The sequence below is a fragment of the Lissotriton vulgaris genome, chromosome 8 (assembly GCF_964263255.1).
Source record: "Lissotriton vulgaris chromosome 8, aLisVul1.2, whole genome shotgun sequence".
NCBI classification, from domain to species: Eukaryota; Metazoa; Chordata; class Amphibia; order Caudata; family Salamandridae; genus Lissotriton; species Lissotriton vulgaris.
This window is the reverse complement of record NC_141696.1, coordinates 31,882,644-31,897,523: the sequence shown is the minus strand read 5'-3', so window position 1 is coordinate 31,897,523 and position 14,880 is coordinate 31,882,644. Positions and strand designations below refer to the sequence as shown.

At 48.6% G+C, this 14,880-nt stretch overlaps 1 protein-coding gene across 1 annotated transcript in view; it reads right to left on the bottom strand.

The window, feature by feature from the left end:
- Nucleotides 1-14,880, bottom strand: part of LOC147693312 (extracellular calcium-sensing receptor-like) — a 53,665-nt gene that overhangs the window by 22,242 nt on the left and 16,543 nt on the right. The window contains exon 3 of the mRNA XM_086935923.1: nucleotides 9,139-9,262. Coding sequence (XP_086792049.1) covers nucleotides 9,139-9,262 — 124 coding nt within the window. The remainder of the gene's footprint in view (nucleotides 1-9,138; nucleotides 9,263-14,880) is intronic.

Sequence of the window (14,880 nt, the reverse complement as noted above, 5' to 3'; positions counted from 1 at the left end):
TGCACTTACCAATTTCCCTTGACTTTGACGGGGGCCCCAATAAACTCGACGCCATTTAAAGGTCGTCCGAGGACTCAGTGTGAGGTATCTAGAAGGTAGCGTAGACCCCCTCCCAAACCCCACACAACTTACCACATCTGCCGTCGCAGATGACCTGGCCCCAGGAAATTCCCAAGGAGGGGGCTGTAGCCCCTCCTACCAAGGAAGGGGCCTTGACCGCCTTTCCTTACCTTTCGGCGGCCCATCCTTAGACGGGACCGCCCCCCGTTGAGGGGCCAATGGCCACCTCCCTCGAGCGCTCCCATCCGTAATGGGTGACGCCCACCCCTAGGGATCTTCCAATTACTGCTCACTGATCATGACCTTACCGCCACAGGCCGGATAGTTGACCGGCTATCCGGACCCCCCACAACTCCTGCCTAAAGGTCATGTCATAAAGTCTTTAGCCAAGCTATCAGGTCTCCTATTAGTACCTCGTTCCCCATCCGGGATAAATGAACACCATCCCCCAAATACATACTGTCCCCTTTAATACAACCATGCGAAATAGAATGCAGTGTATTTGAACGGAACAATCTACTCACTTTATTATTAATCTTCCTTACTGAATGATTCAGAGCAGAAACAGAAAGAGCCCCCCGCCACACTTTCCGTGGGATCATATGGGACCATGCAATTGTGCACCCTGGAACTCTTCTCGCTAACCAACTCACCGTGGAAAGCATCGCCTCAAGAAGAAGTCGTCTACCAGTGGTCACCAAATCATTACCCCCAAGATGTACTATGACTACAGACGGCGGTGACCTCATCCGCCCTAACAAACCCTCAAAAAATGATTGAAACTGGTCAATACAGAGCCCGCCCTTTCCGTAGAAGGACACCCTGTACCCGTATTCCCCAGCCACGTGAATCATGTCACCTGCATTGAATACGTCCGCGGCACGCCTCACGTATGAGTGGCCCACGACCCACACCTCCTTTTTCACAGCCGGTGATGTCTGACCGCTGGCCCCCCTGTGTCGGGTCGACTGCCCAGTCCGCCCCGCCTCGTAGGCTTGCGCAACTGAAATCAAACAAAGACAAGAAGCGTGAGTACATCATTATAGCTTCACAACATGTGCAACCGCACATACCTCTTATAACAGTTTGAGGACCAACGCCCCACACGTTTTACTTGATCAACATTCAGACCCCTGGCTGTAGCCTCTGTAGCAGCACCTATCCGAAAGGAATGGGTCCCAAATTCGCCGGGGTTCAAGCCCGCGGCCGAAATTGACATCGCAAGCACCCACTGAAACTGAAACCTCGTCAGTAGGGTGGCGTCAGCGTGTCTCAACAAGGTCCCCCCCCATGATGCCACCCTTTGCGTCAAATATTCCTCTACGCATACAACCGGGCACATGGAAGACCCGGGAATCCTTTTTATGACTGTGCAGTCCCCAATCGCACCCTGGTCGGTCTTGGACCTGACAAACGAGACAGTCATTGTCTCCCCTCTGACCTGAACGTGCTCTCGGCACAGTCCCCCCATGGTATCCTGCTTGTTCTTTGCCACTAGTTTGCTTACCCGCATAGCCCCATGGAATGCTAGCACAAAAGCGGCTCGGAATAATACCGTTTCATACTGGGATGAACAAGTTGCAGGAAGTACAGATAACAACAGAGCCAACCTATCCAGACCTATCGGGCGCCTTTCATCTACTCTGCGACCCTCAAGGCGTTGCCACCCACGTAGCGCTTTTTGCACAATAAAAGACGCAGTCGGGTCCTGGATCCCATGAGCCCTCGCCATAAAGGAAATGGCGGCCCTATGCCTCTGGGCCGTAGCCACTGATTTGCCTGCCTGATGTAAAGACAGCAGAAAATCCACCACTAATTCTTCCTGGCCCCAAAGCTCCCTCCTAGCATCCCCCACAAAGGCCAAGTAGGATCGGAACGCCCCTTGGTATGCCTTCCTTGTCCTGGGTGCTAAACTCTCTCCCACGAGGTTCTGTAATTCGGGGCACCGAGAGACCAGAGAGCTTCGGGAAAGGGTGCCGCCACCGGGTCCGCTGTGGGCAGAAAACCCCAGAAGGCCTGCATACGAAAACGAGAGAGCGCATCAGCCGCCTTATTCATTACCCCTGGCACATGTCTCGCTTTGAATAGTACGTTCAACTGCATACATAATAACACAATTTCCTTGAGCAATCTCAGAATCCATTTGCATCGTGCTGCCTGGCTGTTGATACACTCAACCACGGTCATGTTGTCAGACCAAAACACCACAGAGTGATCCTTAAACCCCTCAGGCCAAGTTTTTAGGGCCACAAGAATTGGAAACAGTTCCAAAAAGGCAATGTTACTTGTTAGTCCACACTCATGCCACCATAACGGCCATTTTTGGGCCGACCATCGTGTGCCAAATATGGCACCAAAACCAGTGCTCCCTGCCGAATCCGTCCACAGCCCCAGCTCCTCGGAGGACACCGCCGGTTTGTTCCAAACAATTCGTCCATTGAAATCCGCCAGGAATGCCAACCAAATGCGCATGTCCTGACGAACCTCAGCCGACAACCTCGTGCGATGATGACCCTCCTTTAGGCCGACCATGGCTTGAGAGATCGAGCGGGAAAAGGGGCGGGCCATCGGCATGACTCTCAGAGCGAAATTCAGCTGTCCCACCAATTGCTGTAACTGATGCAGCCTAACCTTAGACTCCCTAATACAAGCTTCCAGGGCTGCCCTGAATCTTACTACCTTCTCTTTAGGCAACCTAAAACAACCTTCTACAGAGTCGAGCTCAATCCCCAGGAACTCGAGGCAAGTCGAGGGTCCCACGGTCTTACCTGGTGCCAATGGCACACCGAAATGCTTCATTAGCATACAAAAGTCATTCAAAGCCTGTCCACATTCCGGAACCCCGGCCGCACCTAGAAACAAAAAGTCATCAAGATAATGCATGACATGTTGAAAACCCGTCTTCTTCGTGAAGACCCATTGCAGAAAACAACTGAACTTTTCAAAGTAGGCACAAGAGATAGAGCAACCCATTGGCATACATTTATCCATGTAATAGTGACCCTGAAACATGAAGCCAAGGAGACGCTGATCGTCTGGGTGTACCGGGAGCAACCGGAACACTGACTCGATATCTGACTTCGCCATCAGCGCCCCGGGCCCTAGGCGATTCAACATGGCGACGGCCTCATCGAAAGACGCGTACCGCACCGAACATACATCCTGGTCTATTGCATCGTTCACAGACCGACCACGTGGGGCTGATAAATTATGTATCAGTCGGAACTCACCCGGGTCTTTTTTAGGGACCACCCCCAGAGGAGAACAAACAAAGTTAGCACATGGTGGCTCATCAAATGGACCGGCCACTCGCCCTCGAGTAACCTCCTTCCCAATCTTTTCCCGTACCACGGTCGTATATTTCAAGACCGATATTTGATTTTCACATTGTCTTACACCCTGAAAATCCCCCACTGGGATGCGGAAACCATATGAAAACCCGTTCCGCAGCACCCCAGCGGAAGCATGATCCGGGTAATCGCTGAGCCAAGGAATCATTGCCATGGTATCAACTGGAGTAGGTAAAGGCGCCCCTCGGACTATTTCAGACCTGTTTGGCGCCTCCTTTACCCCCGTTATCACCCGTTCTGGCTCTGCACATGGACTCCGGATGGTATGGCTGTCCACACCCTCCACATTCGTGACGAAATTTGCATGACCCCTGGGGCCTCGTACATTTTCCCCTGTTGAAGTTCCAACAAACCCCCCTTTTACCTGTGTTGCCGTTCGGCCTCGAATGGTACTCGTTACCTGAACCTGATCAAAAGGGCGCCCCGGCATTTTGGCGGGAGGAATCACCCCCGCTGCTCCCCACCAGTGGTACTTTTAACATACCGGTACTCTCCATTTTTGACCATGAAACAGCATCATAACAATCCCAAGTCAAATCCTTATTGTGTTCCTTTGCTTTCCTGAACAGATTATCGTAACAAAACCACTGATTACCCCCATATGCTACGGAATATTCCATAATCCGTGTCTGGTATATCGGCAATTCGGACAGCAACTCGGGTCTAGGTTCGCCCACAATGGATGTAAAAATTCCCCACGCCTTGCCCCAATTGCCAATGTTTTCATCAACTTTAAAGGCGGCCATCTTTGCGCGCCACACACCCGGATGCATGAGCTCCTTTTGGCTCCGAACATGCTCCATCTCATAATGATCAGTAAGCAATGAAAATATGTTCACATACTCGTTTGCCCATATCTTTTCCTTAATAGCCAGAGGAACATGTTGACCCACCCTTTCCCTTCGAGAAGGTGTAGACTCATCCCTCGCCATCGGCAACGGCCGCTTACCTGAACCGGAAGATATATCTGTAGCTGAACCTGTTCCTGATGGTTTCTCTACAATCGCAACCGGCGTGATAACAGGCGAAGATGTTTTCGCCGCCTCCTTCGTTTCGCGCAATTGCTTCATCAGCACCCGTGCATCGTCAGCCGTGGTGCCCTCGCCATCTTTTCCCAACCACGCTGCTAATTGAGCTGCTAGCTCGGGCGGCATATCGTCCCCGGACGCGGGGGTTACCACTACGGGAATCGGATTCCCCTCCACGGCACTGGAGTTGGCTCTTCGAGCGGGGTACAGGGAACCGGGACGTCTCCCCCAGCTGCTCCCCTCCTGGGCCTCTTGCCTTTTCCTCCCGGAGCTGCTCCCGCCAAGGGACGTTTCGGTCCCCTTTCCCCCTCTCTCTCTGCCACCCGCTTCTTTAGCTCGGTCATCTCCTTCATGAGTACCCGCAGCATCTGCTCGGTAGTCATTCGCTTTCCGCCTTTCTTGGGCATTTCTCCGACAGAGTATCTGCAAGACAAAAAGAAAGATTACCACGCTCAAAATTGGCTCTTCGTTCCGTCTCGAGCTCACGTGCAGCGAGGAGGTGCAGCTTCAGAGCACAGGAACAAGAGGCTGCTTTCTTGGCTTGTTGCTCCTTTTATCCATCTTCAGGGCGGGAGTAAACCCGCCCCTGCCTGCCCCGAAGGGCGTGGCCCGCCGCGTCAGTGTCTAGGCCAGCCCACTCCAGGGCGGGAAAAGGCGCGCCCCAGCTACGCCGCTTCGGGCATACCAGCCGAGACTCGCCTCCCGCCCAAGATGGCTTCCCGGGGGGATCGTGGTACTCCGCCATACGTTCGGGGGGACCGAATGGTCGCCCCTTTCCAATAGTCAAGCCTCCAGGCAATATTCTGGAGACTTATGAGGGGATGAGTTCCCACGGCTGTATAGAGCCCGTTCGTAGCCTCAGTAGTTCTGAATCCCATTTAATATGGTTTTAGTATAATGCTGGAACTTGGGCCATCGCCCACTCCCGTGCATTTGTATATTTCTAATATTTGAGAACATGTTGGGAAAATGCTGGTAAAATTACTGTTTGTCCCCTAGGGCAATCCATGACAAATGCTGGCAGACAATCTAGTTCAGCTAACAAAATGTCATAGCCAAACATTAGGTTCTCCCAAAAAGAGACCTTTAACTGTCCTGCATTTGTCCCCCTCCATTTGGAAAGTCATTTCATACAATTTATGTGGGACGTGTTTCCACTCTGATATAATCATTCAAGTTAGCTTTCACCAGAAATTCCATTGGCCCCCCTTCCCAGGGCCAATATTGATCCGGAGACTACATCCTCTGTGGCTTGGCCATTTAGATTTATTTAAGCCCCAGGGAGGTGGCGATCTCACATGCACAAAACCATAGCAATTCAAGTGAATCAAAATAATACAGTTTCAAGCATAGAGTGCTTCAGAAATGATGCAAAAATTAAGCAGAGAACTCTGGGTAGTTCCGAAGTTTAGGTGGAGAACAGCTCTGATGTAGAGCAACCTACAACACAAGCGATGCTCTGAATTTGCTTTCTTAAAATGTCTACATTTCTATCAAAGACTTTCAGCATTGGATTATCACAGTACTATCCATGCTGGGCTGTAAAGGGACAAAGGGCTTTTACCATTCCAGGCACAGTATTACAGCTTTGGATTAGTAAAATGCCATCTAAGCCAAACTGAAATGAATAAAAACAACCCCTGACATGAGTTTTGCTATCATTATAGCTCTTCAGAGACGTTTAGCTTTGTGCACACACAAGGGAGCACCCAGTATAAATCAAAACAATGCCCTTTCAGGCATAGAGTGCCATGCACAGTTTTCTTATCAATATTTTACTGTAAATATTACAGTGATATTATTAATGATGTCATAGAAGATGTCATGAGTGATGTAATATCTGGTGTAATTTAGCACTGCATGGTGAGGGTACAAGTTATAGTGACCATAGGGCATGAGTTATAGTTACTTGAAAAAACTCTTACTATAACAGTTTATTTCTATAGTTTTGAGTAAGTAAAATCTGAACTTAACTAAAACATTGATATAACCTTTGTGTTTTTCGTGAATTTCTAAGGTTTTTAAAATTGTATTTCCTAACTATAATGTCCCTGTAACATTTGCTTTTTTTAGTGAATTTCTAGGTTTTATTTAACATTAAGTAAGATGCACATAGCAAGGCATGGTGTGGGGGTCAGACTCAGGGCCTGGCATGGAATTGTGCTGCCCCACCTTAGCTTACAGCTCCTGTCACCCCTCCTCCTTGCCATACCTTGTCCAGGTTCATGCCCTTGCTTTATCATTACAGCCCTGTGTGGCCGTTGATCTGCCACTGCCCTTCCCGACTGTCCTAAACAGTTAGGTTTCTGCCCCATCCATCTACTCCTTTTCCTCTGCTGTTTGAGTCCCTGCACCAGCCCCCTCCTCCTACCCTGCATGGTACAATGTGCTGTCATTGTCCTACATTTAGCTTGATGTCCCTGTCTACTCATTCTGCCATTCGTTGCCCAATGCCCCATCTTTGCCCTTATACTTAGCCTCTGTGCTTAGCCTGCATCCTCTAACCTCCTTCCACCTGCCCTCCGATGTCTGTGTGCATGCCCCTGTTCCTTCCTTTTTGTCCACCATATTCCATGGACCTGCCACTGCCCATCCTACCTACTCTGAGTATTCTGTTGAACTAGGACTGCCCTTCCTGCCTGTCCGAGTTTCATGCATCTATCTGCTCCTTCCTGTCCATCATGGTCCATTTTGCTGCCATTCCCTTCTGTCCTCCATTGTATGTTGCCCTGCAACTGCTCCTCATGCCTGCCCTGCATGGTCTGTTGTGAAGTCCTCTTTTGTCTGTGTCCATACCCCTAGTCCTCCATTCTTTCCTCCATGGTCCTTTGTACATGACACTGCCCCATCTCTCTTGCCCACCATGGCCGTTGTGCTGACACTAACTCCCCTGCTTGGTGTGCATGGTCTTAAGTGCTGCCACAGTCCCTCCCACCTGCTCTGTGCGGTCAGCTTGCTCCCCCTGACTCCACCTTCCCTCTGTGGTCTGCGTGTATGACATTATAATCTAACTGTGGCCCATCTCACTTGATATCCATGGTCAGCTTGCTTCTCCTGACCTGCCCCTTGCCCACTTCTTCTCTTTTCCATGTGCAGGCCCCTATCCCTTACCTCCTGCCTTGTCTGATCCTTTCTTGTACCCCTTCCTGCTCCCTCTTGTCCTTCATGGCCAGTTATGCTGCAACTGTCCCTCCTGTCTGTCTAGTATGGTCAGCGTGCAGCCCTTGCCTCTTTCCCCTCAGCTCTCTGCTGTCCATGTGCATGTCCCTGTCCCCTCTTGATGGCTTTCTATGCTCTGTTGTGCTGCGCTGCCCCTCAGCTTGCCCTGTGTGGTGCATTGTGCTGCTGCAACCTCTAGCACCTTTCCTGTTAGGTCAGTTAGATGCCTCTGCCCAACTCTCTGTTATCTGAGTTCATATCCCCACCCCATTCTCCTGACATCCATGATCCAATGGTCCATACTTGACAACATTTTGAACTTGGTAAGAGAGAGCTTGTCCCCATTGTCTGGTGGCCAGGTGGTGCGGCGGTCCCATTGTGAGACCTATTAAAAATGCACTGCAAACAGAGCACCTCTTATTGGCTTTAATTAATTCCCAGGTGGGCCAGGTCCCGGAGACATACCTTAAATTTTGGAGGGGGTGCATGGGCCAACCTCCTAGGACTTATTAAAACCCCAAGGACCACCACCTCCCCAGGGCAGTAGTTATTATGTCTGCAGGGGGTGCCCATGCAGCACCCCCATGAGCAGCTGAAAGCTACCTCTCCCGGGCAAATGTTTATAACTAATGTGGATAGTCGCACAGCCCCTGGGAATGCAACCTCCCTGGGGCAAATGTTTATTTAGAAATGCAGTTTAACATGCAGAACTCTGAAGTCTGGGAACCCGTCAACTCCCCTGGGCTCAACTTAAAACTAATACAGGGGGCAGTAGGCCGCCTCCACAGCCCCAGGGACTACCACTTCCCCAGGGCTAATTATAAAATGTATGTGGGCGGACCTGCACAGACCCTCAACAGCCCTGGGGACCACTACCTCCCCCTGGTAGATGTAGCCCCCCATCAGCCCCGGGGACCACCATCTCAAATATATCAATGAGGGTATCCATCATGGACCCCAGTCCCCGGGGACCACCTCCTTCATAGTGCTAAGTTTTATGTTATATGGGACCCCCTTATGGAGCCATAGAACTGGCTCCTGCTATGTCTTTGGGTGCCCACAGCTGGGACATAGTTGTTTGCTATGGTTTGGCAGGAGTGTTACTGCTCCCACCAAGCCACAGCAAACGCCCCACTCTCAGCATGAATTTCCCTTTTAGCTTGGGCATACACAGGAAGTGTTTTGGGATACAACCCTGTTTATTGCTAGATTACTGGGGGGAGCACAAGGGAGAGACTTGGGGTGCTTTGTTTTGCATCTCTATTGGGCCTGGTAGGTTACATGGTACCTGGGTAAAGGTTAGACACCTCATTAATACGGTAAGTAGTGGCATGAAAAAAGGCAATTTGGAACAATGACAATTACAAGTAATTAAATTGTTACCAACAAGTTACGATTTTTAGAAAAAAAAGTGAGCTGCCACATCATATACTTATTGCATTAAGAGATAATAAAGAATAGTCTATTAGTTATTGGTATTTGTAATTAGCATTTGCACCTGCTGAACCATTAAATGAAGACAATATCTGGAGCCAATGCACCTGTGCCATTGCTAATTTCTCCAAGGGAACAGGGAATGCAGTCAAAACAGCATGGAGGCTCCCCCTCCCTGGCAGCTTTTCTGAATCCAGGCGGACAGGCGTCCCTGCAGACAGACGGGGGAACCTGAAGGGGGAATATTCAATTAATTAAAGTGAACAGATGCACATAAAAAAAATATCCTATAGGAGGACAGACAGAAAAATAATGTTAATGTTAATGTTAATAATGACTTGTAAAGCACACGTACACGGGGTGGTTTCATGGCACTGTGGAAGGCCCTGATGGCTACCACTGGACACATTAATTATAGACTTGTACAAATAGCCATGTTTTAAGGGACATCCTGAACTGCAAGAGGTCAGTGATGGACCAGATCTCCAGCGGGAAGGAGTTCCACAGTATGAGGGCAAGTGTGGCAAATCTGCAGCCTCCCTGTCGTACCTGTTTGAATGCAGGGATGGTGAGGAGTGAGAGGTGAGCAGAGCTTAGGTTACGAGAGGGAGTGTGACTGAGTATCAGGCTGTTAATGAATTTGGGGTTATTGTCGTGCAGGGATTTGAATATAAGGCAGCCCACCTTAAAAGAACAGCGTTGAGGAATAGGGAGCCAATGCAATTTCCTCAGCAGAGGGGTTGCTGGCTGCCATCTAGGTTGATGAAGGATCATTCTGGCTGCCTGATTTTGGGCCATCTGCAGCCGTTTGAGCAAGTAGATTGGCATGCCCAAATACACAGATTAAGCATAGTCCAGATGCGACAGGACAGTGGCTACTACTACCTGGATCAGAGCTTCCTGTGTGAGAAAACGGTGTATCTCTTTAATCTTCCGCAGTTGAGAAAAGCATTTAGGGATGACTGAGCCAACCTGAGTTTTCAGTGACAGGTCACTGTTGAGGGTCACTCCTAGTGTTTTGGCCGATGGGGAGAGAGAGGGTGGAGGACCTATCTCTGATGGCCAGAAGTGGGCGCCCCAAAACTTATGGCTGTCCCCAGTGAGAACACCCTCCGTCTTACCAGGGTTTAACTTAAGGTGGTTGTGGTCCATCCATTGTTGAATATGCAGCATGGTGGCCTGAAATTTGGTGACAGAGCTGTGTGAGTTGTCAACCATGAAAACTAATTGCAGGTCATCCACATAATTAAAGACCATCACCTTCCTGTCTTTAAGGGACTCAATCAGGGGAACAATGTAGAGATTAAACAGATGGGGAGAGAGAGTGGACCACAAATGGTTTTTCATAGTGGGGCCAAAAAATGGTCTTGGCAGACGGCCTGGGACCGATCCTCCAGGAAAGAGGTGAGCAGCGAGCTGCAACACCTTGACTGCCAGCATGTTTGACACGGTCGACAAAAATAGTGTGGTCGACCGTATCGAAGACGGCGGAGAGATCAAGTAGCACCAGTGCCAGGTGGGAGCATTTATCGGCGTTGTCACAAAGAGTGTCCTGGACAGCTAAAATTACAGTTTCAGTAGAATGGGCCGGTTGGAAACCTATCTGATATGAGTTGAGGTATTTAGATTCCTAAAGGAAGGCGGACAAGCATTTGGCTATGTGGGCCTCTAGCACTTTTGCCAGAAACGGGAGCAGGGAGATGGGACGGTTGTTAGGCAGAATTGCGAGGTCAGCTCCAGGTTTCTTCAGTAGGGGGACCACTATAGCTTTCTTGAAGGCTGTAAGAACTTGGCCGGAAGAAAGGGATTCATTCAGTAAGTGAGTGCCGGGCCCAGGTAGACTGATAAGGTGCTAATGGGGGGGGGGAGCAGCTGAGTGTACAATTGTTTCTGTGCATAGTAGCAGAGGTCGACATGGGGGAGTGCTTAGGAATGCTGGCTTTGATGGTGGTGGTGATTTTTTCAATGAAATAGTCATTTAGTGAGTTGCACAGTGCTTGAGAGGGTAACCTTTGCGAGACTCCTATCTGGATTGAACAGTTCATTCATTATGACAAATATTTCTTTGGAGCTTTTGTTAGAGTTGAGAATGCGCGTGGAGAAGTGAGCAGCTTTAGCTGCAAGGATGGCCTTAGTATATTCTTTCCGGGCTGTGGTATACAGAAATTTCTTGTCAGGGGAGTATTCCTGTCGCCACTGCCTCTCTAATTGACGCAAGGCTAGTTTCTGAGTTTTAAGTTCAAAAGAGACCCATTTCTGGGCTTCGGCACGTCTGGCTAATTTACCTTTCCTAAGGGGAGGGTGCTTGTTACTGGCCTCAACAAGCCATTGAGAGAGATTTGCTTCAGTGGCATTTATGTCAATGCCAGGGGACGGGTGTGTATTGGTCAAGGTGTCAAGGAAGTCTTTTTTATTGATGGTATTCCATTTCTTGGCAAAGCCGTCTTCGGCTGTGCTCATTTTGTGGATGGGCGGAAGTACAGATTGTGGTCCTTCGTGAGGGTCGTTGTACCAATAATTAAAGTCGCCTACGTGGAGGACCTTGGCGTGGTCAATGGTGAGTTTAGCCATCTGTTCGCTAAGTGAATGGGGGAAGTGATCCATCTGGTGCAGTGGCCTGTAGACTAATACGCAGACAAATGTGTCTGTAGTGGATTCGAGTTGAATTACTATGTTCTCCACCTCCTTGAGGGAGAGACAGTTCAGAGTGCTGAACCTGAAATTAGTGTGAACAATGGCTGCAACCTCACCCCCCACCCCCACCCCCCCGGTTTACCTGACAAGTAGTTGGCAGGAATAGTACAGTAGTTAGGTGGCATTGCCACCAGCATATCAGCGGTGGAGCCTGAGGTAAGCCATGTTTCTGTCAACAGTAAAATATCAGGTTTGTCAGTAAGCAAGAGAAGAAAGATGTCAAGCTGATGTTTGATAGGGGCGCAGGCCGGGGTTTAGCCGGGTGCTGCATAATATGCCTGGGGTATTAGAGATCTGTATTTCTGGGAATGTACTCCTTTTAGTGAGGATTCCTTGCTCAGAAATCAGAGACAGTGTTTCACGAGTGAGGTTTAGAAGAGGGGAGTTCATCAGTTTGAGGGTTTCCAAAGGGTAAGTAGTCAAACGGTCATAGTGCCTGGACCCAGGGCCGAGATGGGCGCGGATGGGTGCAAACGGCCTTGCCTTTGGCATGCCGCCGGCGTGCCAGCTGAGAGCTCCTGCGCTGCTGGCTGCATTTAGCTCCGGTCCCTGCCCACAGCTCCGCTCTCTCACCTCCTGATTGGGTGCTACAGGGGGAGTCTCTCGGAGAAACAAGGGAGCCGGGACAGCCGGCGTACGCGCAAGGTCAGTTATTTTTAAAACATTGATATGCACAATAAAATCATTCTAAGGGCGCAATTCTCAAAACAAGTTTTAAAAGTAGCATTTTTGGCAGCCTGCAAGTAGCGTTCCAAAAGCACAGAAGCCTACAGAGAATATTCAATTAATTATAGTGAATAGATGCAGACAAAATAAATATCCTATAGGAGGAACAGGCAGAAAAATAATAGAATGGATCATAGAGTGATAGAGAAACTACAGGTGGAACAGAGTGCAAGAAAGGGCCACAGATAGAATATGGGACTTGCGGATGGAGCTGGTGAAAATTGATCAAAAGCATCCCGGAGAGTGTGATGTGGAAGAGAAGAGCATTAATTAAATCAATGGCCGACAGAGAGTGGGGACCACCTGAGAGGACACGCAGTAAGAAGGTTCTGCAGTGATGATAGCATAGGGCCAGATGTACCAGGAGCTGGTCCCAAAATATTGGTCGCAATTTGCAATTAGTATTTTTACAACCTAGTGTGTTAGTTTACAAACTGACCTAGGTGGCAATAGGTTGGTTGGTAAATACCTAGTGGGCCACAGTTTGCAGTTTGACTTACCTCATTAATATTAATGAGGCAGGTCACCAATTGCAACCCACTAGGTATTGCAGCCATCGGAAGACTACCACTTCTGTGATTGCTTTTAAATAAAGAACTGCTCTTAAAAATGTTTTGGTCAACATTCGCAAAGGGGATGGGGTTACTTCCTGTTTGCAAATGGCTTAGCATCTCCTTTAAGGAAGTGGTGAAATATTAATGTTTTGTGACTAGAATTTAGTCTTCATTAAATTTCACTAGGATTTGATTTTTGAAAGGTACACCCTAAACACATTTCTTTGAAATAATGAATCTAAATTGGGTTGCAAACCCGAATTGTGATTCGGTAACTTGTTACTGAATTGCAATTTGAGGTTTGTACACTTGATTCCGCCAAATGGGGCATTTGCGACCCCAAATATGCTGGCTGATAGTACCCTCAATGAAGCCATGCAGCACTATTCAACAGATTTTTGATTTACCTGCACAAGAAATACCTAGAAGCTGTTTTTTTCTGGACCGGATTGACAAGATGGGTGGCTGAAATCCTCAGCACGCATAGATCCTAGAAAAAGACAAGTGGTAGACAAGCTCTATGGCCAATGGATTGCAGGTACTGACAGACTGGTGCAGTGCTGCTGGGGCAATCACTTGAACACTGCCAGCAAAACTGGAGATGTTGCCCTGCAATGCCATTTGGACAGCTGCACGGTATGAATAGTGAAGCCAAGCAATGCAGCAGTTGGTTCCCGGTGCCAGAGGGGGCAGATTTAAAGAAACAGGACACAAGCACCAGCAGGCCTCAATGAGGAAAGGGGTCTTTATGGCCACACACCACACATCAGTGATCCAAAGATGGGTGGAAAAACAATGCCCAGGCTTGCAGCCTAAACTGTGGCACACCTACCAATCTCAGTGATGATCAGGCTGACTATGTGATGATTTAAGTCTAGTCCACCCAAAGCAATCACTGGATTCTGTAGAGTAGGGAATCAATAGGCATAAACCACAACTATACACAGAGGTATGAAATGTCCATTACACAACACAAATGGACTAGAGGGTGCTCTTCCATGAGCTGAGCCGACTTCACTGTGAATGCCAGGGGGGTGTGTGATTCTCAATAACTGTAACACAATAACCATGGGCCATGATACTCTCACATGAACACCAGGCAGAAGGGCACCACAAGGGTGCCACACACCACCATTTCCGAATCGCTATCTTCAATGTGGTGCTAAAACAACTGATTTTGAAAGTTAATAATCAAATAACTGAGTAGGTTAAGAAAACTGTCCATTCCGGTTACCCTCATGAGGCAAGACATTGATAAGTGGGGAGTAGCAGATGCTAGGATAATGTAATACAAACAATGGAAACAGTGTCAGTTATGCTACACAGACATGAAGAGAACATTGCAGATCTAGAGGATGGGTCCAGGCACAACAATGTGTACCTTCTGGGGCTTCATTAAAGTGTACAAACAAAACTTGCTGGAGAAGTTTTTAGAAGACTTGATCCCCACAATGTTTGAGCACTCTGAGGTGCACCAGAGGCTGCAAATTGACAGAGCACATTGCTCCCCAACTCAACAGCAACCTCTTATGAAATGAGTGCTATGCAAAAAAAGAAGGGTTGACTCCTCACCGCAGAAAGGAAACAGACACAGATTATGTGCAATGGAATTAGCATTTCTTCTTACCCAAATATTTTGTTTTTCCCTCCAGGTTGCTCTTCTTTCTGTGAAAACTTGACATAGAAAGGAGATATACTGAAGGGTGTGATCAAGGTGAGGGCCCGGACTGATGCTCCTATCCTTAACTCGATACCTCAGCCCAGATTTCCATTTCATATTCAGAGTAAGGGGTATTATAAGACTCATCAAAACAGGATCTCGCCGAGGGAAAGGTTGCGATCCGGACGCATCTACTGTCTGGTTCTTGGCATCCA